At 37.1% G+C, this 26,764-nt stretch overlaps 1 protein-coding gene across 5 annotated transcripts in view; it reads left to right on the top strand.

Moving 5' to 3' along the window:
- The window catches only part of SMARCA2 (SWI/SNF related, matrix associated, actin dependent regulator of chromatin, subfamily a, member 2), a 216,091-nt gene that overhangs the window by 98,656 nt on the left and 90,671 nt on the right, over positions 1–26,764 (top strand). For all 5 annotated transcript variants that reach the window (XM_027839554.1, XM_027839553.1, XM_027839555.1 and 2 more), the window contains 8 exons: positions 546–612; positions 1,221–1,331; positions 4,024–4,266; positions 5,802–5,915; positions 15,344–15,451; positions 16,084–16,170; positions 20,518–20,564; positions 21,656–21,822. In XM_027839554.1, the coding sequence (XP_027695355.1) occupies positions 546–612; positions 1,221–1,331; positions 4,024–4,266; positions 5,802–5,915; positions 15,344–15,451; positions 16,084–16,170; positions 20,518–20,564; positions 21,656–21,822 (944 nt within the window). The remainder of the gene's footprint in view (positions 1–545; positions 613–1,220; positions 1,332–4,023; positions 4,267–5,801; positions 5,916–15,343; positions 15,452–16,083; positions 16,171–20,517; positions 20,565–21,655; positions 21,823–26,764) is intronic.

Below are 26,764 nucleotides of genomic sequence, written 5' to 3' on the forward strand. Positions count from 1 at the left end.
CTCTCTCTCTCTCTCTCTCTCTCTCTCTCTCTCTCTCTCTCTCTCTCCCCTTCTCCATGCCCCCCCATACACATAGACAAACACACATGCACACACACACATACTCATGTACACAAAGGCTTCTTCATGGAAGTTGTTTACATAGCATTGCACTTTTTGGCTTCTTTTTTTTTTTAAACTAGCTCATTTACTTTCAAAATTGTCGATGTATGGTTCTTGGGAATTCAACATCAATTCCGGGAGTTCACATTCTGCCAATATCTTATTGTTAATTTGCCTCCCTTTTCAGTAGCTATATATGAGTCACCTTTACTTTGCAAAAGATTTTTCATGGCTTTTTTTTTCAAACAGATTTGTAATGTTGTAAGAGAGTGTTTATAGTATTTATCTCAATTTCTCTTATTGCCCATATCATTAAAAATGAGTCAGTATGTGTGATACATGGTATATTAGAGGACTTTATAAGGTGAAGGCTGCGAATAAACAAGCATACTCGTGACCACTGATTCATGCAAATGCTGTGTCTTTTTTTTTCTCTTCTATAGGACTTTATCTAACTGGACGTATGAATTTGACAAATGGGCTCCTTCTGTGGTGAAAATCTCTTACAAGGTTTGAAATGCTGCTTTTGTATACAAATCTGGAAAAGTAAAAATAGACCATATTTTCTTCATTCCATATGCACATCTGTGAACTGTATTTGATTGTAAAGTTTTGTCATGTACATCATGTACTAAGCAGTGAGAGTTAATCATCCCAAGAAGATTACTGTAATAAACCGTAATTACTTTCAGATAGTGAAATGCTGAAGAAAATTGTTAATTATCATATTGCAAGGTTTCTGGTGAGAGTAATACAAATGATAAATACTGCCCATTCTGTGTATTGCTGAATGGTTCACTGCCGGGCTCCTGCAGTTCCAACTGTTCCTATAAAGTCAAGCAATTACCAAGGACACTTGCCCGCCTGCTGCACACTTCCATAGACATGGCGCTTTTCAGCCCAGCAGCCCGTTCTCCACAACAAGGTCACTGTCATTTTCTTTACTCTCATTCCTTTTTTGGTCTTCATTGAGGAAAGCATTCTTCAGGGCCTGGAAGAGTGTCCAGAAGTATGCCATTGAGCCAAGCCCTTCATAATAACACACGTGTTAAGTCACAGTTTTGCCCTCTTCGGCAAAGATAGTGAGAAATAATGGACAAATACTTGTTTCTTTTCAGGGCACTCCTGCCATGCGCCGCTCGCTTGTTCCACAACTTCGTAGTGGAAAATTTAATGTCCTTTTAACTACTTATGAGTACATTATAAAGGATAAACACATCCTTGCTAAGGTATGGTTTTCATTTCTTTTATGTACAATTAAAGATCACCCCATTCAGGTTCCAACAATTGGAAAAATCAAATTGACTTATATATTTGGATCGCTATATGGCATATGCTTATTTTTAAGAGTAATAGGTATATTATGGCCATGGGATTTCTTTTACACTTACTTGTCTACTCTGAGACTATAGGGATAACTGGTTTTCTCTTCATAAAAATTTCACATGGATTCCTTAGTGTCACTTCTTTTCTAATAACTCTGAACCTGCTAGTGGCAGACGTAATTGTTTTTGTTGCCCTAGGTTATTTTCAGAAGTGCAGATTCATCCCTCTTGTTTCCTTTCTCTCTCCCCAGCAAAGTTAGAGCCTCTCCATATGGTTGTCTCCCTATGAAAAATTATCCTGGCTACAGCTCCCATGCTTTTCCATTTTCAGATATCACCTGGTAAAAGTTGGGCTGTTGCTCAGAATTATTGATGCATTATCTTGCCTGTTTACTTGGAGCTATGGAAAATTGTTTTTACATTAGACCCAATCTTCACTTTATTCTGAACAGACTTAAATTAGTATCATTTTTGCCAGACTTTAAAGAGAACACTATTTTTTTAAATTTAGAAATATATTTATTTTTATTTTTGATAGTTACTAATAGCTTACATTTATGTAAAGGACTTTATGTTCTACAAAATACTTTCCCTACTCATACAAATATTATTAATCCCATTTAACAGAGAAAACCAAAGCTCAGAGAGGTTGTATGACTTGCCTAACAACATATACCTAGAAAGCATCAGAATCAGGTCTTCAATACAAGTCTTTTTATTCTAAGACCAATATTTAATCCACTACATAACACTGCCTTTATTTAAAATATAGAATAATTGATTTGCAAGTATGGTTTACAGTTAACTTTCATGGAACACATATTAAAATTATCTTTTTATTTTTAAGTATTACCCCCCTTTTGTGTTTTTTTTTAACTTAGAAAAGTAAATGTGTTCATGATTGCTTTTCTAGCCCTCTGTTAAATCTTTGCTCAAAAAGCTGAGATTTCCTTTAAAGGTGTCATATGAGGAAACAGAATTGAAGAAACATCCCCCAAGGAGATTGGGCAGTTGAGCTGGCATTGAGGATACTATTGCTTTCCTGTTGTTTGTCACTGAAGAAGAATTTGGCCATCAAAAATGAGACCTTTTTGTTATTATTATGGAAAATATTTGATGATGTGATTTCTTTTTTCCTAGTTTGTCTTTCACATAAGATTGTCAACATTCTTTAGTGATTTCTGGTAGCAAAATATATTGCTTCCATTTTGCAACTGAAGAAATTAATTCAGTGACTTTCTCAGAGGTCACAGACCTAGTCATTGGCAGAAAAAAGGAGGAAAATTAAGGTCTCTTGATTCCTTTTCTAGTTCTCTGTAAACTAAATTAGGCAGGAAGATAGTTTAAAATGTAAATATTATTCTACATGTGCTTCTGGCTACCAACTGCTTTCTCTGCTGCAGGGACATGTGGGACAGCTAGCAGTAGTTGCTATATACATAATATTTTAACACTGATCTTGTGATTTGTAGAGAGGTAAAAAAGGGTGTTTATCATCTTTCTAATTGGATTTCCTAGCCTGACTACTTTTTATTTCTTTCTTTTCCTGAATTTATTTGTAATGAGGAAGTAAGAAATTTAGACCATCCAGTCTTTCACCTATGTAGTATGAGATATTTCCTTTCACTAGAAGGATTTAAATCATCCTAGAGAACTTCTGGTCCTCTGAATGCCATTTCTGAGCATAGCTTAGAAGAAGACAGGCAGAGAAGAGCATTCCATAACATTCTGGCATTCAGAATGTGGCTAGTACTGTGGAATGGTATAAGAGAAGGAAATGGTGTTGGGGCAGAAATGGGAGGGTGGCCTGGGTATGTATGTCTGCAAGTTCAGCCCCCTCTCTTTCAGGTAAAATCTGTTGTTTATCTCTTATGTTTCCATGGTATGAAGGACAGAATAGTGGATTCGGGATTAGGAAAGACTCTCAGGTCAAATTACATTGAAGAATTGTATGACCATGAGTAAGTCACTTAATTTTTCTAAGCCTTAGTTTCTCTACCTGTAAGATGGTCATGAGGATTAAATTTCTTTTACTTCTTTCTCCATAGTTCCCCCAAAACATCCATATTCTCCAGGGTTGTTTTTGCATTACCTTTTCTTTCAAAACCTCTGTATCTTCATCTTAGTTTTTGTTTTGTTCTGATTTTTTTTTCTGAGCAATAAAAAATAGCACAGCCAGTCCATCAGCCTAAGACAGAAGCTTGAAACAGAGAAGGCATCAGCCACAAATGCCTTGTTAATAAGTTACCACAGAGTAGTTGGCCTCTGAGACTTCTTGTGCTGTCTACAAAACGAATGCAGTAGGTATATGAACCTTCTCAGCTTCACCGGAGGACATAGTTACTGTTTGGAACAGGCCTTATGCCATGGTGGAAAGAGCACTCCAGTGGTAGGAGCCTGGGTTTAGGTAGACCATTTATTTGTAAAGATGCTTCCTTCATTATTAGGAAACATGACAACCTCTATTGCAGAAGAGGAAGTGTGGGCTGTTTACCTTCTCACACCTCATTTTGGCACGATAGACAATCTATATGTTTGAAGTATTTGTGATTTTCAGAGTTCACTTAAATGTTATGCTTTTCTTCCACTGATGCAGATCCGGTGGAAGTACATGATAGTAGATGAAGGCCACCGAATGAAGAATCATCACTGCAAGCTGACTCAGGTCTTGAACACCCACTATGTGGCACCAAGACGAATACTCCTGACTGGGACACCCCTGCAGAACAAGCTACCTGAACTATGGGCCCTCCTCAACTTTCTTCTTCCCACCATTTTTAAGAGCTGTAGCACTTTTGAGCAGTGGTTTAATGCCCCCTTTGCCATGACTGGAGAAAGGGTACTCATTTAGCCTTTTATTTTTCCTAGCAAATAACAGAGCATTTGGTTGAAATTAAATAGACTTTCTTACTGAGGATATCAAAATCCACAACAAACATTTGCCATATGGTTATCAGAGAAAGATTGTAAATGATGACCTCCAATTTGAAGTACGTTGTGGGAATGTTCTAATTTCAAGTAAATTGTTCCCAAAAAGACAATTTTAATAATGTGTGGTACATTCTGACTATATGTATTTATGCAAACATCCCCAGCAAGAAGCCACTTAGGTTTCACAAATATTCTTGATCGGTAAGAATATTAAATATGTGTAAGCCAGAGGAAAGATGAGCATCTGACCTGTTGAGTAAGTTTATGGGTCATTTTACTACTCAACTTAACCAAGAAAAAGACGTCAAGCATTTCCACCTTCAAACCATTTATTGCTTTTCCAAGACGTGCACATGAAGTATTTATGAGTCAAATCTATCTGTTCAACTCATTTTCTGCCAATTTTGTGTAAAACCCCTTTCATTTCATTTTGACTGGCCCAGCCTGAGTTACGTATGTGTATGTACATTAGAATGAGTCCCCTGAATATTTGGCTAAAACAGCCATCTCCAAACATTTCCATTTCTTTCATTTCACTAACTGTCTTGACTTAGATAGTCCATATCTGAGAGAAAACACACTGTTGCAAGGAGGAAAAAAAACAAAGTCTTGTGGGTGGTGCTTTCTTAGCAGCAGATGTAGATTACCACAGCAAGACATTTCAGGGAAATTATTTGGCTTAAACTCTTCAGTTCTCTCATATGTGGGAAGTTTTGCATTTAGTCAGTAAGATCATTGGATTGCACTTATGTAAACAGTGAAACCAATATGGTGGGTAGTTTTTTAGAAGTCCTTAACTTAGAATCTTCTGACAGATAATTTTTTCCTCTAGAGCAGATCCGTGAGAGGCAGAGGAGTGAAAAGGGGGTTTTATTTTTTTAAAAACTAAATGACTCTCAGAAGAGTCAGGACAAAGATAGGGAAAAGATGGAGGAAGTCATGCCTACAATAATCAGTAATGCCAAAAATAATCTGACCTCCACGGTCATCTTGCCCTTTTCAGGTTCAATGCCCTATTTCCTAAGCACTTTTCCATATATTTTGCTATCTCCTGTCTCCCACCTTTCCTATTCCCAGAAAGATTATATTTTTGCAGTGACCTTTCTAAAGCTCATTGTTGCTTTAAAACAAGCAGTATCCTTCTAAAGAACCCAATTCTGTTTGAATATTAAGAAAAACAAACACACTTATATTATTACATTACATACTGTTGTAGATAATCATAAATGAATGGGTAAAGGACACACTTGGGCTGATTATTTGATGTTTTTTAAAATACTAGCCATGTGTAGAGTTGGACACAGTTGCCTATAGATGGTAGTGATTTTGGAAAGAAATGATCTATTGTGTACTGAAAACTCATTACAAAAAGGCTATTTTGTAGCATGATTTTTAAAAAGATTAAGTAAAATTGGTGTTGTGCTCACTATTATCTTTTTGTAGGTGGACTTAAATGAAGAAGAAACTATATTGATTATCAGACGTCTTCATAAAGTACTGAGACCATTTCTGCTGAGAAGACTGAAGAAGGAAGTGGAATCCCAGCTACCAGAAAAGGTGGGGGCATGTTGGAGAATTTTGAAAATACCTAATTAACCTCCCCAGCTTGAAATTGTGATTCTGAAACAATTAGTTCATAAAAATGCTATAGTTTAATTATAAGTACTATTAGAAATAAGATACGAATGCTTCATAGTTCTACAAAGCACAAGACGGTCTAATGTAGAGAAAAGGGCTAAATTACAGAGTTTTCTGGCTGACTTCAAGGAGTTTTTTCAAGCTAGAGTGCCATTTTTACTGAAATAATCCCAGGATCTTAGAATTGGAAGTCACCTGAGGTGCCACCAAGTCCAACCAGGACCTAGACAGCAATCTTTTCTGCAGGAAATCCAGTGAGTGGTCAGTCGACTTTAGAAGTTGCATCATTTAAACCACAAACAAATTATTATACAAATAGAGTTACTGAAACTATTCTTTAAATCATGTATCATTTTCTTCTCAGTGAGTGATTCTCTAAAACCTATATTATGTTTTAATTTTAGATTTCAGGTGCTTTCCTAGCATGTTATCATTATCAAAAAGTCATTGAGAGTATCCACAAGTGTCCATCTATTTGTAGGACTTTACAGGGTCATTCTACTCATAAATCTAGTAGAATTTTTAGTTTTAAATGTATTACTTTACTTAAGGTCACACAAAGCAAAATTAAACCTTGTACAATACCAAGCTCTCTTTGTATTTATTAAATATATGATCATGATGATGGCATTAAAATATAAAGAAGCTTGGTTGTATATGAAAAGTTGTTTGAAGTTTGTTAGTCTGCAAATGACAGACACATTCCACAACCTAATTTGAGCCCTACATAATGAAAACTAAGTTCCCATGAATATTTTATCTTTAGTTTAGTCAATTTTACCCCACCTGAGTTTTCATTGATTTGGAGAATCTCTGTACCCTAAGTAAGCTTCAGGTTTTTTGGTTTGATTTGGGATTTGGGGCAAATGCATTTCTTAGATTAATGCCAAATTCAGTACAGTTGAAGAAAATAACTTTTAAACATTATCAAATTTATCTACATTTGGAGTTCAAATAAGTTGTCTTCTAAAATTGATTTGCCTTCTAGAGTGTACTATTTGCTTCTTGAAGTGTTTTGATGTGGGTTTCTCTTTTGATGGGCCAATTTTGAAATGTTTTATTTTGCATCATTGTATTCTTTGTATAACACCTCTCTTTTTAGACAGATTGGCTCATCCTGTTCACTTTAAGAAGGATTTGGCATGATATTGTACAAAAGCAGCTTACTTAGCTAGAAGATGAATTCTCTTACCAAATTTCCTACTCCTTAGCAATCAGGGAATAGTGATAACGAAAATGAAAATGGTGTTTACAACCCATTTTCCCCCATAAAGACTGAATGTACAAAAATAAAGGTCTTTCTTCATGTATTCTTTTTAAAAAACATTTCTCTAATTACATGTAAAAACAATTTTTAACATTCATTTTTTTTTGTTGTTGTTTGTGGTGAGGCAGTCGGGGTCAAGTTACTTTCCCAGGGTCACACAGCTAGTAGCAAGTATCAAGTGTCTGAGGATGGATTTGAACGCGGGTCCTCCTGACTCCAAGGCCAGAGCTCTATCCACTGTACCACCTAGCTGCCCCTCATTTGTTGTTTTTTTTTTTTAAGTTTTGAGTTCCTCTCTTCCCTTCCTCCCTCCCCTCACCCTTCCCTGAGACAAAAGCAATATGATATAGGTTATACATGTGCAATCATATGAAACATTTCCATATTAGTCATTTTGCCTTCAACCACATACTGTGAATTCATGACAAATTATTGATCTTCCCTTTGAATTTCTATGGTGTTTGTTACTTAGGATCATAACCTCAGTGTTCATAAATGAGTTCAATTGTCTGAAAAAGGAAAAAGTAAAGAGCATGGTTTATTAGACCTTACTCTTCAGCTATGCCAAAATGGGAATGAAGCTATTTTTAAAAAATCCCTAATGTGTCATCTCTAAAATGGTCTGGAACATTAGGAGCAGCTAGGTGGCACAGTGGATAGAACACTGGCTCTGGAATCAGGAGGACTTGAGTTCAAATCTGACCTCAGACACATAGCATTCACTTGCTATGTGACTCTAGGCAAGTCACTTTACCCCAATTGCCTCACAAACAAAAAAATGTAAAATGGTCTGGAACAAAGAAATCATTAGCTGTGAAGTTTGTTTTGTGTGCCAAATTACATAAGTCTCTTCATTGTATTTTTTTTTAATTTTTAATTTTTTGGCAATTGGGGTTAAGTGACTTGCTCAGGGTCACATAGCTGGTAAGTGTCAAGTGTTTGGTCTGAGTCTGGATTTGAACTCAGGTCCTTCTGACTCCAAGGCCGGTGCTCTATCCACTGCGCCACCTAGCTGCCCCCTTTTCATTGTATTTTTGCTGAAATAATACTACAAGATAAAAAAATAATCAAAAATATTTCCTAGTAGTTTTTGTTCCATGAAATCTCCTGGTCTTATTTATTGGAATCTTTTTAGGACTGTCTATGACTAGAATTGCCTGATTTGTTTTTAATTTCATAAGGAGTTAATGACATACTCTTAAAAACCACTATATAAAACTCCATACTTACAGGATGCATCTCAATAACTTTAAGCTAGCTGATTTATCTCTTGTGGCTACTAATTGTTTTTGTTTACTTAAAGATTTAGTTCTGGCTTAACTTTTCAGGAACTGCACCTATTACCAAAATATTTTTTTTTACCTTGTTTATATCTACATTGTTTATAATATCTATGTCATATTGTTAGGATTAGACAAACTTTTGTAATTGTCTGACTTCTTTACTATTCTCATTCACTGCTTCCAACTATTTCTTACCATGTTACCAGCTAAAATATAGCTCAGTCATTTTCACTGGCTTATCCCATTTTTACTTCCCCTTCTTGCTATCGAATTTTATCCATTTCAGTGCCAGGAAGATAACGTGATGTTGTCTAGTTGATGGAGAGCTGGTCTCAAAGCCAGAATGACCTGCCCTTGACATATGCTGGCTCTGTGACTCTGGGTACCGCACTTAAATTCTGTAGGACTAGCATCCAACTCAGAAACAGGCCATTAAACCAAGGAGCCCTGTATGTTAATGTGATCTCTCTTCCGTTGTATTTTTATTTATTTTGTTAAGTATTTCCCAATTACATTTTAATCTAATTCAGATTTCTTGTGGGCTGTGGGCCCAGGGCCTAGTGTCTGACCCCTCTGCTCTAGGCAGCTGTTTAAAAATATTAGTTGCAGAGAAGGTGCTGACCTGTATTGGTAGAGGAAGTTACCTCACCTGGCAGCTCCCCATAGCACAGAGGTCACAAGACCAGTCCTTGTCCGCATCTTCTGCCCTCCTCACTTGATACCTTCTGCCCAGCTCTGCACCCATATTCTGCCCTCCAGGATCCCTTTTACAACAGCTGCCTGCTATCATTCCAGGCTTGGGTCCAGTGTTTCCCATCTGTTCTCTATAAAATTTTATGTTTAAAATGCTGAACAGTTCCATCTCTCCCTGCCATAAGTTCCTCATATTATATATGATGTATGAAGATTTTAGAAGAAATTTTTAGAGGTGTATATAGAACAAAAGCATATATTATATGCAGTGGTAGGATCACCCTGCTTGCTTTTGTTATTCTGGTGAAGTGCTTTGTTCTTAACTTTGCCTTTGATAAAAAGTATCATCACATATACAGTTCTCTTTTTTTAGTTTTTTTTGGGGGGAAGTCAATAGGGTTAAGCGACTTGCCCAGGGTCACACAGCTAGTAAGTGTCAAGTGTCTAAGGGCATATTTGAACTCAGGCTCTCCTGACTCCAAGGCCAGAGCGCTATCCAATGTACCAACTAGTTGCCCCTTATATTTGTAGTTCTGAAAAGGCTAGCTTATCTTAAGCCATTCAGCCATATTATTCCCTCATACTCAAAGGAAGAATTTTCTTAGTATCTTTGTGAGGGGGGAAGTCATTTACGCGCTGTATTCATACACTCTGGGTCAAAGGCAATGTAGCTCTTGTTTAGTATGAAAATAGAACTCAGAAGTGAAGCATCAATGATGGTGGGGGAGGGCAATCTTAATAACATTTTACAAAATTGACAGTAGCCCAAGCAAGGAGAATTCAATGGGAGAAATAACTCATCTATAATATATTCCTTTAATAAATATAAATAATTTTTAGATTATCCACTTGGGGGGGGAATAAGACAATTTTAGAGATAGAGGGGAATTTAGACATCATAAGTCTAACTCCCCTACATTACAGACAGTAAACGCTCAGAGGCCTATAGAATGGAATACAGAGCTAGGGACTGGTCCAAGGCCACACAGCTCCTTTCTCAAAGTACAGTAAGTTATTAATTGCCTTTGTCAACAGTAAGATAAATGCAGGATAATTGCTTTTTCAAGGTCTAAATAGTAATGTCTTAGGTTTAGGACCTCCCTCTATAGGTGCAGATGAAAGTTCTCTCCACATTTAAATAGGCAGGCTTCCTGAATAGATCAATGAATTAATCAACTAGATATGACCTGGACCACTACCCTGCCCCTCTCAAAAATTATTACTATTTGGTAACCAGCCCTCCTGACTTAGGTAGGCTGGACTTTAAACAACAATATAGTTCATTGTTAGGAGTCTACCCTATGAATCTTTGTCATCTAGCTGTAGGGACAAGATATAAACACATGCAACAGTTATGTAACAATGCAAGGCAGTTTGTGTCAAAAATTCAATTATATAAATACTTACTAAGCATCTATGGTATACAGAACTCTTTGTTAGGGAATTGGCAAAAATCCACAGTTTGCCTCAGGCAAGCACCTTACCCTCATGGAGTTCACACTCTAGTGGGGACATATCACCCACACAAAAATAGTACCAAGCAATATGTAATAGGTGCATTAGAGAAAATGGGAAACCACATGCTTTGTGCTTTTAAGGGAAAATTTCTTTGCTAACTAAGGAAAACACAAAAACCTTTATTGAGTTGGTAGAATTTGAGTTAGATGGTAAGTTCATTAGGTGAAGAGAGCACATCAGAAATGGGGGACAGTGTTAACAAAGGCACATAGGTCAGAATGTACCAGGCATGGTTTGAGATTCTGAAAATAGTCCAAGTTGTTTGTAGCATAAATCACAAGGAAGAAATAGTTATAATCATGATACCACACTAGTTCAAGCTTTCATCACCTCTCCCCTGAATTATAATATACTAGCCTTCTAATTGTTCTGCCTGCATCCAATATCTCCCCACGTTCATCTAACCTTTACATACATAACTGCCAAAATAATCTCCCCAAAGTACACCTCTGATCAATTCCCTGCGCAAGAACCATCAGTGGCTGCAAGAAATAGCTTTCTTGAAAGGTAGGGTGCATTTTGAAAGGTAGGGTAGCGTGAAAGCATAGAAGGTCTTGAATGTCAGGGATTGGCATGTGAACTTTTTTACTTTATAGTCAGTAGAGAACCATGGACAGTTTTTAAGCAGAAGGGTGACAGGACCAGTTCCATGGATAAGGAAGGTGGATCTTACATAAGCATTCATTTCAACAACAATAAAAAAAAATTTAAAAAAACAACAACATTGTATTAAGTCCTTAAGTGTGCCAAGCACTGTTCTTGGGTGCTTCTATTAAAAACAGAAATCATGCCTGGCCTCACATAGCTTTTATTTTACCAAAAAGGATACTGTCAATACATTGATAAACATAGTATAAATTATGGACTAGTGGGGGCAAAGGAGAAATCCATAAAAAATGCTCCAAAAAAAAAGTGAGGAAAAAAGAATGGGGCAGCTAGGTGGTGCGATGGATAGATCTCCGGCTTTGGAATCAGGAGGGCCTGAGTTCAAATCCGGCCTTAGATACTTGACACTAACTATGTGACCCTGGGCAAGTCATTTAACCCTGACTGCCTCACAAAAGAGAGAACATTTTTATAGGATGAATTTTCATGGAAGAAGTGACACTGAGACTGAGCCAGGTAGGAAGAGGGGGCTCCCAAAAGGTAAAGATGAGGAAGGAATCCATTTCAAGCATGAGGACGGCCTGGTCAGAAGCAGAGCGCTGCAGGTTGAGTTTGGGGAATAGCATGCAGTGTTGTGTGTCCAGAACACAATCAGTCAGCAAGCATTTATTAAACCCGGCAGTGTGCCATGCTCTGTGGATGCAAAGAGAGCCAAAAGACAGTCCCTGCCCTCAAGCAGCTCCCAGTCTACTGGGGCAGACAACAAGCAAACATGTATAGACCTGCTATATTCAGGGTAAATAAGAAATAAGTGAGAGAGGGAAGGCATTATAATTAGAGGAGTTGGGAAAGGCTTCCTGATCATATCTGTATATCTATATGTTATTTCACCTAATCTTCACAACAGTGTTGTGAGATGGGTATGAGTAGTAGAATCCCTATAGGAAGCTGCTTGTGTGAAGAGGGAGGTGATGTGAAATAAGGCCAGGAAGGTAGTTTGTAAGTAAACTGTAGAGGGGCCTTAAGTACTAGGCTAAGAGGACTGTGTGTTATCCTAGAAACAATTGCAGCCACTGATCGTTCTTGCTTGGGGAATTGACTTTATCAGAGGTGTACTTTGGGGAGATTATTTTGGCAGGTATGTATGTGAAGGTTAGATGAGAGTGGGGAGATATTGGATGCAGGCAGAACAATTAGAAGGCCAGTATGTTATAATTCAGGGGAGAGGTGATGAAAGCTTGAACTAGTATGGTATCACAATTGCTGAGAAAGGGGTGGTTGTGACAAGCAGCGGGGGGGAGCAGAATTAACAAGACAGCTGATTGGATATGGGTAATAAGAGAGAAAGAAGGAAGAGCAGAATGTGACTCCAAAGGTTTTGAGTTTATGTGAGTAGGAGGATCCGGTGATTCCATCACTGTCACTAGAGAAATTAAGAAATGCTAATTTAAAGAGTTAGATGATAACTTTAAATTTGGATGTGCTACATTTGAGGTGCTGGTAAGCTATCACTGGAGTTGTCTGGAAGGCAGTGGGAGAAGTGAGACTGAAACAGAGAAATGGGAGTAAGGCCAGGCAGCTACATTTGGGAGTCATTTGTGTAGAGGTGATAATTGAACCTATTCATAACTGAATGGAAGGGAAGAGGAGTGAGAAAGGAGAAAGGCAATGATGACTCCTAAGTTTCCATTTTAGTTGAATGAGAGAATGAGTACTGCTTTCAGAACAATGAAGTTAGAAAATAAGTTAGGAGGAAAGATAAAGTTTACTTTGGGACATAAATATTGAAGACAGCAAGTACAATAGAACTTGATAGAAAAGATCAGTCTGGGCCACAGTCGTTGGACTTGAGATAGACTCTGGATGATGGGTAATGTTAGGATAATTTGAGAGGAAACAGAAGAGTATTATAGAGAGGGGGGATATGTAATATAAGCCGCCAACTAACATAGATAAAGGGCAATTTCAAATCCAGCGGTTTAAAGATTTAGATTTCTTACAAATATGTAAAGATCACTGGTAGCAAAACAGTTTCTCATAATAATCTTTCAATTTTCAATGTCCTGATTTAGCCTTTTAAATATCATCTGTAAATTCTTGGATATGGTATTAAGTATATGTTTACTTGATTTTTTTTATTGATATCAGGACCTCTTGTAATCTGCCTCCCAAATGTTATTCCTTCCAATACTTTAAAGGCTAATTTTCCACACACATGCTCAGCCAACAAGAAATGCCTTTTAAAACTAAAACAAAACTCTAGTCCCTAATATCCTATCACCAAGCTGATCAGCAACCCGATAGAAGACTGCTCTTCTATCTAAACTCTGGTTAGGCTAGGTCTGTACATCACTTAAAAAATGATTCTGTTTATCCCTTATATACAGCAGATAAAGGGGAGCAGTGGGGACCAAAAAACCCTTATAGCTTTATACTGAATTGGATATTCTTGGGATGACTTTTTAATTTGTGTTTGTTGATACAGAGAATTCTTTGTTTTTTGAGTTTTGTTTTTGTTTTGTTTTTTTTTGTGAGGCAATTGGGGTTAAATGACTTGCCCAGAGTCACACAGCTAGTGAGTGTTATGTGTCTGAGGTCAGATTTGAACTCAGGTCCTCCTGACTCCAGGGCCAGTGCTCTATCCACCGTGCCACCTAGCTGCCCTGATATAGAGAAATTTTAAAAAGATTAAGTTGGTGTGGTTTCCAAATTGGAATGTGATAAGGTATCCAAAACTATTTCCGTTTACTATTAACTTTGAATGATTTTTTTTTCCTTTCTCAAGCAGTTCATTAAAACTTTAGGACTGAGTTGAAACTTCCAGAAAGTTAACGCTCATTCTTTTTCCTGTAGTATTATTAGCCTTTTCTGAAAAAGTGCGTATTTTCTTCTAACCTAATTTGGCACATCAGAAGTAGTGAAAAAGACCACCAATGACAGGTCCAGCTGGCCCGATAGGTTCTTCCCAAAGAAACTTTAAATTAAAATTCAATTTATCTTCACCTGGGACCTCCTGCTCCTGACTTGCAGAGCAGAGAATCACCTGATCACTTTTAATCCGTTAAGTAAACATTAGGCAGATTATTAATTTATTTTTAATCACATTTTGTCAGTTTTCTATGTGTGAGTCTATTATGGAAAACCATGTTTTTATTCTTGGAATTGCAAAAATTTTAAAAGAGTAACATGAATAAGTTCTGTGGATAGATTTTATCCATTAGGTATTATTGGGTCTCTAGCAGGTGTGTGACAAACAACATGTAAATAACCTTCATATTTATTATTTTGTATTGGACTATAGTTGTATTCCAACCGAAAGCAAGTGAGATTTCTTTCCCTACCTTATCTGGTCATAAAGTTATATCTGGCTAGAAAAAAACTTTCTTCCTTTGACCTTTCATCTTTTGGAGTAGGTGTGCTGTATTTTCTCAGGTCTCCAAAATGTGGCTACTGCTACCCTGTCTAGAGCTATAAGGAAATTTCTCTCTAGTGTTGGCATTATGCACAGCCACATCTGACCTTTTAAAAATGTTTTACACATCTAAAAAAGAAAATCATAGACTAATAGCCATTCATTGATTTTCCTAAAAACCCTTTCAGTTCATACAGTGTGGGGAGAAAAGGCACATTAAAAATCTCTTTTATGGGTTGCTTTGTTGGAAAGTGTTTGGATAATTGTAAGCCAAACTCCCTCAGATCTGGCCAGGACAAGAAATCTCTGTAGACAGGTGCCCCAATTATAACCTTTTGAAGTAAGCATTATAATAAATTATTGATGTGGCTTGACTCCAACAATAAGGTGAGCAGTCTCTTCCATTTTTTTCCCTTCTTGACTCCTAAGATAAAAAGGAACCTTTCATGATGGCGGCAGGAACACTGGCTTTTAAAAGGAGGAAGAATCGGCAGTTGTGACTCCTTAATGTTCTTAGAACACTGTAATAGCCTTTTTTTGCTCTTACCTATTGTACTTTTTTACACAGGTTGAATATGTGATCAAATGTGACATGTCAGCTCTACAGAAAATATTGTACCGCCATATGCAAGCTAAGGGGATTCTTCTCACCGATGGTTCAGAGAAAGATAAGAAGGTATGCAAGAAAGATGATCGCACTTAAGACGTGAGACTGTATTGTTCCTAACGGACTACCTATTGAATAACCATAGTGAGCTTCTTTGCTGATGCCAGTTTGTGGGGTTCCTTTTGGTGCTGTTTTGGCTGACAGAAAGTCTGTCTTCTAATGAGAGAAGAATAAAAGGAAAAGCATCTGAACACCAACACAGTTAGCTCATCTGTGACTATTTTCTTAGTTATAGTTAATGTGCAGAAGTGCAAAGACTTGTGTTCTGTCTAGGTGGCAGGATAGCATATGGAAGGTTTTAAGCCCAATTTGAGATCCTGAATAAAATGATTCTGCTTCTGTCTGTTCAGACCACTTATGAATAACCACTCACATCACAAAGCCACTAGTTTGGCACAGCTCCTGTGGCTGGGATTTCATTGTTCTGGATGAGCTAATCACAAGGAATATGTTGTATCATAACTCACAGGCTGCTCTCTGGTGTGAGAACTTGACTGCCGTGAGTTGTGATGATTATTTAGAGGACATTTGTGGCAGGCAGACCCTTCTAACTTCAGATTTCATTGGAAACCCCCTCTAACTGCAAATGGAGCCTTTATTTACTAGTGAATATCCCTTTTTGCTTTTTTTTTCATTATTAGGGCAAAGGAGGGGCTAAAACACTGATGAACACTATCATGCAATTGAGAAAGATATGCAATCACCCATATATGTTTCAACACATTGAGGTAAGTTTGTCCCCACTTTGTTTATAGTTGTCAGGATAAGAAAAATTGTGTTGGAAAATGTATATTAGATTCTAAAGTCAGACTCGCATGTTCTGATAGACTGGAGGTCAAGAATTTGGAGATAGAACTTTGCTGACTGTGCATTCACATGGCATTCATTACTTTTGCACCTAGAATTCCATATGAAACAATACAAAGGAAGGACCTTGGTGTTCAGGTGTGTCTGACTCTTCCTGACCCTATTTGGGTTTTCTTGGCAAAGATACTGGAGTGATTTGCCATTTCCTTCTCCAGTTCACTTTACAGAGGAGAAAACTGAGGCCAACAGGTTTAACTTGCCCAGGGTCACACAGCTGATAAGTGTCCCAGGTCAAATTTGAACGCAGGTCTTCCTGACTCCAGGCCCTGTATTGTATCCACTGTGCTACATAGGGTAGGTTCCGTATAGGTTCCTTGCAGAAAGTAGAATTAGTAAGTGTTTGTTGTATGAGGGTGTTACCATGAGTTAAGATAATGTCAAATTTGTCTAACTTCTTTATGAGAATGACATGACAATGAGAACATAATGTATTAGTGTGCTTTGAAAATAAACATTCTTTAAGCATAAGATATAACTTTAAACATTTACTTACCTTACTCTCCCTCATTAAGATTATTTTTTCTTTCATAGTTTCTCATTACTATGAAATAAATTCCTGATTGGATCCCAAGCTCCATTTCTCTACTACAAGCTATTTTGGGGGAAAAGAGCAATTTCAGCCATATTCACTTTATCTGAATAAATTTCCCAAACTGCCAGTAATTTACAACAGCAGGAGCTGCTGATTTCAGTGGGGTAGAAAGAGAGCCACTGTTGTTTTTTCCCTTTGCCAGTGAAGAAAACAGGAAGAAAAAGGGGGAAAACAGGTGTGGTTTTTTTTTTAATTATTTGCTCCTACAGCTGTTTTTGTTGTGGGACTACCATAGAAAGTTGTACTGAAGAAATTGGAAGAAATTCCCTGTCAAGCTATTTGCTCCCACTAAAGAAAAGTGAAAACTGCACTGATGGTGGCTGATCATTTGGACCTTAGAACATCTGGTAACATAGAAATGCTCCCAAGTATTCCATAGAGGATTTTTCTGTCTTCCTTTTGGGAGTGTTATTAATCAGCAGGATTCTTTGAATATGCCATTCACAGGATATTCTCCATGGTATGGTGATGACTGAGAGAATGAAAAACACAGTCCCTACCTAGAGGGACATAGTTATTTTCACCTGCCCACTGGGGAATCTAGACACACACAAGGACTTCCTCTTGTCACGCAATGGTAGCATAAGCACCCTAAGCACATAGTCTTAAACTAAATCCAAGTGGAAAGCATGCTGGTTCTGGGGTTATAAGATCAGAGTTCAAATTCTGCCTTTGATGTTTTATACCTGTGTAACCCTGGGCAAGTCACTAGACCTCCATAAGCCTCAGTTTCCTTTTTTTGTAAAATGAGGTGGTTGGATTAAATGGTCTTTGAGGTTTCATCTAGTTCTAGACCGAAACTTGACAGCACAGCTACTGACTATGGTGAGTTAGAGATACACACAAACATAATATTAACAGGACAAAGGGGTGAGTCAGGAAAGTGATTAGAAGTGATTAGAGCAGGAACTCAATCTTTTTTTTTTTTTTTTTTTGCTAGGCCGAGGGGTGTGCTTAGAACTAGGTTGGACTGACCCACAAGAGCCAATTGTTAAATTTTCACCGAGTACTAGTTGTTCTTGGCAAAAATACTGGAATGGCTCGCCATTTCCTTGTCCAGCTCTTTTTATAGATGAAGAAACTGAGGCAAACAGGGTTAAGTGACTTGCCCAGGGTCATACAGCTAGTAAGTGTCTGAAGCCACATTTGAACTCAGAAAGATGGATCTTCCTGACTCCAGGCCTGGCACTCTATTCACCATACCACTTAGCTGCCTATTTATATCTCAGAAATGTCAAACATTTCAAACCAGGCTTGATTTATCTTTTTCTTGACTGTCTAGATTTAATGAAGTAATGGAAAAAAAATGTAAATAATGCAGATTAAACTTTGAAGTGTTCCATATGAACATTTTTTTTTTCTTGAGAGGCAATTGTTAAATATTTACTGGCACAGCCCTGCACAGACCCCTTTCGCAGGTTGATGAAGCCTGTGGACCTTTCTCAGAGTAAGGTTTTTAAATGCATAAAACAAAATACCCTGGGTTACAAGTTCATGGATCCCAGATTAAGAATCCTTGGCAAAGATTGGAGTCATGTCATGTTAACCTTTTGCTTACTGGATATTTTAACCCCTAGAAACCATTTCATTGAAAACTCACACTGTCTTAGGTATATCTTCCCAGAATCAATAACTACAAGGTATCAGTGCAAATTGTTTTTTGTCACAGTTGTTATAAAGTGACAACAGCGGCATTTGTATATTATAACAGTGTTATAAAGTGACAAAAGTGGCATTTGTAAGTGATAACCTAAGGGTGAAAGAACACACCCACCGACACATACTTTCAATAGAAATTTTTATACTGGTGTATTAAAATATTTCATTTTAAATTAAAGTTACTGGGAACTTAAGACATAATTTTCTATATTTTTCTTCACACACGTAGCTGTTATGCACTAATGTTATGCACTAGCTAATGGGCACACCCATTTTGAATAAAAGCAGGACAATGTAGGTCATATTTTTTAGAGAATACTGATTCTCCATGATTCATATATTTTCCACTGAAGCCTTTTACTTTCCAAAGCACTTTCATATATACTATCTCTTTTGAACCTCACAATGTCTGGTAAGGAAAGGCTCAAGCAGAACCATCCAACTCTGCTAAATGTGAAATTGGCCTCTCCCGGGCACAGGGAAGTGAGGGTTTCCTCGTGTCAGGACTTTTTCTTATGGTCAGTCCAGTTTTAATACCACCAGCGCAGAAGCTTTCTCTGAACAGTTATAACTTATGTTTGTGGAGCGTGGCTGACATTAAAGCTAAAGGAGAAACTGCCGTGAGTAGAGTAGATAAGGAGAAAAGACGTAGATTGCTGTTTCTAGGTAAGTGATATCTTACGGACATGGGATTTGGAGCAGGCAGGAGCCATAGAGATCACGGAACTCAAATCTGTCATTTCATACATGAGAAAACTTAGGCTTAGGGCACTGAAGCAGACTGCTCTAGGTTACACAAGGAGTAAGTAACATTCCACTGGGGAATGCTTACCAGGACAGAGAAGACCTTAGTTTCATTCATATGAAGACAGGAAAATTATGCTGAAGAAAAATACTCCTCCCTAGAACTAGAACGATGCGAATCATGTGGTTAACTACCATTTTGTAGGTATTTGACAGGTGTTTGTTGAATTGACTCTAAAGGTGGAATCAAGAGGTCTGATAGTCAATCTTAAAATATCAAAATTACTTTTCCAATTAGCATTTCAGAGTTCAAGATATATATGATCACTCATATTTTTATTGCTGTAAGATGTTTACTTTAAAAAAAAAAAATTGAACATCAATTTACTATCCACTGTGGCATACGTCCCAGTGGGGAAGGTTTGTGTTGTTGTCTGGCATCAAAGAATCAACAAACCTGTATTTAAGCACCTTCTGCGTGCCTGGTACTTTAGTGGGTACTAGGGATACCAAGACATAAATCCTCAAGGACCTTCATTCTTTGGGGGAAAGCTAGCATACACACATATAAGTATGTACAAATATATGTGTATGTGTATATATATGTTTGTGTATATGTATCTGTATATTTATATATTTATTGATATATTTATATATGTATATATGCATATATTTATTTTACATATGACCTGAGCTCAAATCCGGCCTCAGACACTTATTAGCTGTATGATCCTGGGCAAATGACTTAACCCCTGTTTACCTCAGTTGCCTCACCTGTAAAATGGGGATACCATCACCTACCTCGCAGGGTTGTTGTGAGAATCAAATGTGATAATAATTGTAAAACACTTAGCTCAGTACCTGACACATAATAAGCACCCTGTAAATGTTAGTTATCATCACCATCATTATTAAAAATACATAAGGAATAAGTGGAAAAGCCCATCATACATGTAGGAAGCTGAATTGCAGAAAAGTGAAGTGCCCAAAATCACACAGTAAATTACTGCAGAGCTGTGGTTAGAATTCAAAGACTTTAGTGGTTCCGTATGAATTGGTGCTACTTTTCCTTTGTATTTTTTTTTTTTTACTGTATACTAGGATAGAATGTCAAGATGAATTGACAAATAAGTTTGTGCATAGTGATCACTGAGCCCTATGTTCAAATGATAAGATTTAAGCTAAAAGTATTCATCTTTTGTTCCTGTTTAAGGAATCCTTTGCTGAGCATCTGGGCTACTCAAGTGGGGTTATCAATGGGTAAGTCTAATGATTTTTTCCTTTCACAAAATCCTGTCCTGTGTTCTACTTTTCTGCATTTCCCTACACGCAGCAAAAATTCACTCATCTACCCACCCCCCAAAAAAAGGCAAAAAAAAAAAAGAAAAGAAAATTCACTCATCTTGAAAACCCAGATTTTGCTAGGTTCTAATACTCCTATCATCTGTTAGGAGCTGTAGAAGCTGTTAAATCAAATTTGCAATCTCATTTACTTTGCCTGCATAAATTATTACTTGCCCTGGACAAATGGCTACTTCTAGAACAAAGATCTACTTCAGTGTACTAAATAGTACGTTTGAATTTGGAGTAAGTTGAGCCTTCAAAAGAGTCTTACTTACCAAAATGTACCTTATGGAGGATGATTATCTGTCTGATTGCATCCTAAATATATACTGAAAACTAACCTGAGCCCAAAGGAAAAACAAGTCTTTGTTCTGCAAATGAAAATTAAAGGCTTTACAGGTATTATAGATGATGGGCTATTTTTAAAAAAATTAATGGACAGTGGAATCAGTCCCCTATGATATAGTCAAAAGATGGAGTTTAATATTGTTGGCTACAGTGGGAACATTGATAGTAATATCAAGTGGAGCTAACCAATAGAGTTATAATTCTTGGTGATCGTGGAGAGACCCCCAATCAACTCTTAGTGACTCATTGTGGCACGTGGTAATGGAAAAGGAAATTTGGTTGACTAGAGAATGAAATATCTGAATCCACTGAGTTTTTTCCAGTAAACAAAGGTTTTGCCTACTCCCCAAACAGAGACTCTTTAAATGAACATGTGGCAAAACAGTAATGCAGTCAAAAGGAAGGGGGAAAATCAGTTCCTCCTCTTTTGTCTCTCCTGTATGGAATGCTTTAATGTTTTGATTCCAGGCAAGAAAAGCAATGTAATATCTAGGCCATTTCACCATCTTACACACATGATTTTTGTTGATTGGAACAAAGTAGTCTTAGTGAGAGAGATGTCTTGAGTCTTGGCACGGTGCTTGACATATAGTAAGCAAGTCATGAGATTCTTTTGGACTGACTGACTGACTGATGGTTGCCCTCTTTTCCTGGGACAGAGCTGAACTCTACCGAGCCTCGGGGAAGTTTGAGCTCCTGGACCGCATCCTGCCAAAGCTGCGGGCCACCAATCACCGAGTGCTGCTCTTCTGCCAGATGACATCCCTCATGACCATCATGGAAGACTATTTTGCTTTTCGGAATTTCCTTTATCTACGCCTTGATGGTAACTTCACAAGAAAGGGGCACACAGAGTCATGCGATCAGAAATTTGAAGGAATAATTGGCACTCAGAGTCAGCCTTCGCCAAAAAGGGGGAAATGGTGGCAAAGAATTAACTTACAGACTGCTTTTGTTCTAGATGGCAATTTTCACTCCTCCCAGCTTAACGTTTGCAAAATTAAAACAATTAGCATAGCTGTACATCCCACAAAAAACTCAATCCAGATCATTTACAAATAGTTCAAAAGGTTGTGCTTAAGGATCCTCATTATCTATCATGACCCCTAGAAAGTCTTCTGTCAAGCCTTGACATTTGCCAAAAGCAGTCAACATGTTTCAAACCTATGAAATGCCAGACCCTGACTTGGCAATATAGAATTTCATTCTTGATTTAAGACCTTCTTTTTTATGGATAAATCATGTGCTTTATAGGCACTGCCGTACTTGAAAATACCCCTGGCATGCCAAGACCTCCTAAAGCTCTTGGTAAACTTTTCCTTTCTCTTGACTCCCATTCACATCTGAGGGTGGGATCAGTTTTCCCCTAAACTGAGAAAAAAAAAACTATCAGAGAATGATGGGAAAACCAAAGGAAAGTGCTTCATTTTGTTGGCATTATCAAAAACAACCCTTTGAAGTTCCCAGTAGCATAGCTTGCTTCTTTAGGAGTAGGAAGATGTCATGAGACTCTTCTGTTCTCCAGGTAGCCAGGGAAAAGAGAAACCTCAACAGGAAGTTATAGAAGTGGCAATGTAAGAGAAGCAGGCAAACCATGGTGCCTGGCTCTGTCAAAGACAAACTAAGAGGGACAATGCCCACCCAAGAAGCATACCCAACTCCCTCTCCTGCACCCTTTCCCTTGCTCCAGAGATCCTACTGTGCGGAGCCTTTGTTGTGGGCCACAAGGAACAAATACCAGTGATCTGAGGAGCACCCCATCTCCCACTGCCCAGCAAGTAGGGAAGCTCAGAGGAGGAGATCTTGATCTTTTCGGGAGAAAGATATTCCTCAGGGCCATGAATGCATTCTCCCAACAAAGCATAATGATACGAGTTGTCTACACAGGCCCTGTAGTGCTAATACAACACCATATGGCAAGTCCATTATAGGTTAAACTGTCTTTCGTGGACTTATCCAGCCGACCCTACATTATTAACATTGTAAGTCTGTTGTTTGGCACTCAGCACATTTTTCCACAAGAACAAGCAAATATATTTTTTTTCTGGATACAAAATGATCTATATTTTTAAAAGGGACCAGTCTACATGGCCCTAAGAAAATGGATCTATTGCTTCCAGTGTTATGCCATCAACATAAAAGGATATCAAACTCAAAAAGTAAAATGAAAACTCTTGGTTATTGAAATCATAAGGAGGATTTGAAAAGATATTCCCTAAATTGTTAAATGACTTTGGAAATAGCTATAATGAAGATCAAGGAAATAAAAATTTTCAAAATGAGTGGGATGTTTTGTGAATCTGAGGACTGACTTAATAATGGTACACGATTTTATGTTGTGGGGTTAGTCAGGGTTTAGATTTAATGCCAGAATATAATGCAGTAAATTACAATTTTTACATCAAAGAATGAAATTGATCGACAATTTTGGGGCAGGCATGGGCTGTGATTTCATCGGTATCAGAAACTCTCAAAGAGTGAAATACTTCTGTAAATTAGTATCCCGAGAAGTCATTTGACTGCTCAGTATCCTAGCCACTGGTCTAGGAAAATTAGGAATAGGAAAGGAAAATTAGGAAAATTACATATCTTCAATTCTACCGTTGTTGTTGCTTTTCCTCTTTTGGCCTTAATACATTTAGTTGGCTGCCTCTTTTATATCATTGATATTTTTATTTAGTTAGCTTAGTTATTAGAATTCCATAGTTTACTGTCGATAAAGAGGAAAAGACATATTCTTTACCAAGATGAAACTTGAGATATCTTTTTTTCTTAGGGCAAATTTCCTTTCTATTCATCCCTAGGCAAGATTCCTTTTTTTTTTTTTTTTTGTTGCTTTATTGACAAAATCAATGGTAAAAATAAATAAATAAATAAATGGTAAAAAAAAAAATAAGTAAATAAAACCAGTGATCTCATACTTATTTCACATCCTCCCTATAAAAACCTGAAATTTCTGTTTTCACTATCAGATTGTTAAGTGGCTGATTTAAAGGATTTAGTTTAAATGATTTAATAGGACTCATCAGTTTTTCCTCTATTCCTACATAGGATTTGATCATGGTTCTTTTCCCTGCACCGTAAGTGTTTGGGATATATGTACACACAGGAAAGATTCCTAGGTCTGATGTCAGGTGACACCTGTATTAAATCTGGCTTCAGAAGCTTTGTAGCTGTGTGACCCTGGGGAAATCATTTAACCTTTCAGAAACATTAATTTCCTCATTTACAAAATGAAGATGTTGAAACCTGTAGTATTTATCTCACTGAGTTTTTGTCGTGAGGATTAAATGAGATAACGTATATAAAGTGCTTTGTAAATGTTACGTTATAGAAATGTCAGCTATTATAAAAATACCAGTTGCACAGTGCCTGTCACATAGTCAGTACTTAATTAGTGTCTATTGAATGAAAGAATAATTGTGAATAATTGTGAATTTAAAATATTAATTTTTATTCTTTTTTTTTAGTTAGTAGATCACATTTCCATTGATCATTCAATAAATGAAATAAGAATAGCATTGAGGAAATGTGTGATCAAAAATGCCAATATATTAATTTTTAAAGGCATGTCATAAGGTTCAATTACAGCCTAATGCCATTCTTTGAGTATTTTCATTTAATATCTTGCATATTTTCCAGCTTTTAATCACATCTTTTCCTTAAAAGCTAATAGTTACCTTCTTGCTAGAGACTCTGCATTTTAAGGAAATTCCTTCATTAAATGTGATACCTTTTCATATTCTGTGAAGTGTTGTGGTACCCAGTAATTCATAACACTTCATCTTTTCCCCTTCACAAACACTTTACACAGCCAATTCTTTACCACATAATGTCATTAACAAGTTATTTTTGGATCCCTTCACTCTGAAAAAGGGGGCCCTGGGAATGAACTCTTCCAGAAGGAGAGAAACCTGTTTCCTTGCTTTACTTGAAACAAAGGTTTTAATGTCTCAGAGGCAGCTGGAGGGATTTCTCCCTCTGCAGTCCCATTCCAGTTGAACAGTTTCCCAGAACTATGCACATTTTCTCTAGGATCTAGGATTTCCCTATCCTACTGCCATTTCTCTCTTAATACCTGGCCAAAAGTTCTACCCTTTGGTAAACTAAATTAGGGGAACCAAAGAAAGGAAATCATGTTTGAAAAATATTATAATCTGCCAAGCTTCATCTAAGCATTTCAAATAGTCCGTGTCTCTGGAAAGGTACATTTGTTTGTCTAGTGTAGAATTTTAAGTGGATATATTTAATAGATAATACAAAAGCATCTAAAATTAAAATACTTTTAGGAAAAAAAAAGCTAATATAATTCTTCCTGAGGCTTTATTCAGGAATTTTCTGAAGTTTCATATTCTAACCTAAGAAAAAAAGAAATATTAAGAAGCTAAAGCTAAATACTTATTCCTGTTATTATCTTCTCTTGCAAAAAATGAGTAAGTTTTCAGATAACAATAAAAAAACAGTTTAATATTTATTCTTATGGAAACAAGCAATAGATGTCCCAAAAGTCTCAGTGCAGTTTCAAGATTTGTGGTGTCCCAAACTTAAAACTGCACTGAGACTTCTGGGGCATCCTATACGTGGTTCACTCCTATACACTTTCTAATATCCTTCGCAGATGTGGCCACTGTCTCTTTGGCCACGTCAAATATCTCTTTGTGATTGGATATGTCCTACATCACAGAATATGAGAACAACAAAAGAAATCTGCTTTTACTAAGCATGTTATATCCTTTGCCTCCTATAACAAGCAATTAGGTCTGGATGACATCCTTGCATGGTAAATGGCATCTTCTTTGAAAATGATATGGATGAGTTGATTATCAACAAAGATCCCAACCTAGGATTCTGTTCTGCCATCTGCCTTTGTCAAGGATGCCTAACCTGAGCCTCGTAATAAGACGCTATGGCTCTGCGTTATAAGGGATTAAATAAGATTTTTCCGGTTTTACATTTAAAGTTTTGCTGTGGTTATGTCTGTCATAAAATATGATTAAACTCTTTGCTTCTGCTGATTGGCACTAGGCAGAAAAATTCTGGAATTTCTTTTTATTTTTCAATCCTTATGTTACCTTGAGAACCTATTGGCAGCTTTGGTAGAAAAATCTAGTTAGTTTCATTTTAGCCATATGTACTTTACCCATACCGTAATTTATCTTTTGTTTAAGATTTTATTCTAATACAGGCCAGATGAACTTTTGCCCTTTCACCTAGATGCATAGTTTTTAATTCCTACTTCCAGAAAACAAATGTCATTGTCTCTAGAAATGTGTGTGTGTGTAAAATAACATCTTTTACCATTTAGCACCTCTTAGAAAGCCAGCAACATTGACCCAAATACCTCTGAATATTGAAAATGCACTCCATTTCTTTCTATATTTTTTTATGCAGTTGGGGTTAAGTGACTTGTCCAGGGTAACACAGCTAGTAAGTGTTAAGTGTTTGGTCTGAGGCCAGATTTGAACTCAGGTCCTCCTGACTTCAGGGCTGGTATTCTATTCACTGAGCCACCTAGCTGCCCCCACTCCATTTATTTCAAGTATTGTTCAAGACAACAAATAGCACCAAAGAATTTAGGTAACTCCTTGGAATTTATGATAAAAGGATTTGACCTCAATCAATCAATCAATCAATAAACACTTTATTATTGCCTACTGTAAGTCAGACACTGTGTTAAGCACTCATCTTTAAATATTAATTATCTTAGAGATGGTGAACTGAGATTTAGAGACAGGTGATTCACTAAATAAGACTCCCTTTCTAAGCTT

Source organism: Vombatus ursinus, unplaced genomic scaffold (genome assembly GCF_900497805.2).
Source record: "Vombatus ursinus unplaced genomic scaffold, bare-nosed wombat genome assembly UNPS02014832.1, whole genome shotgun sequence".
In the NCBI taxonomy this organism is placed as follows: Eukaryota; Metazoa; Chordata; class Mammalia; order Diprotodontia; family Vombatidae; genus Vombatus; species Vombatus ursinus.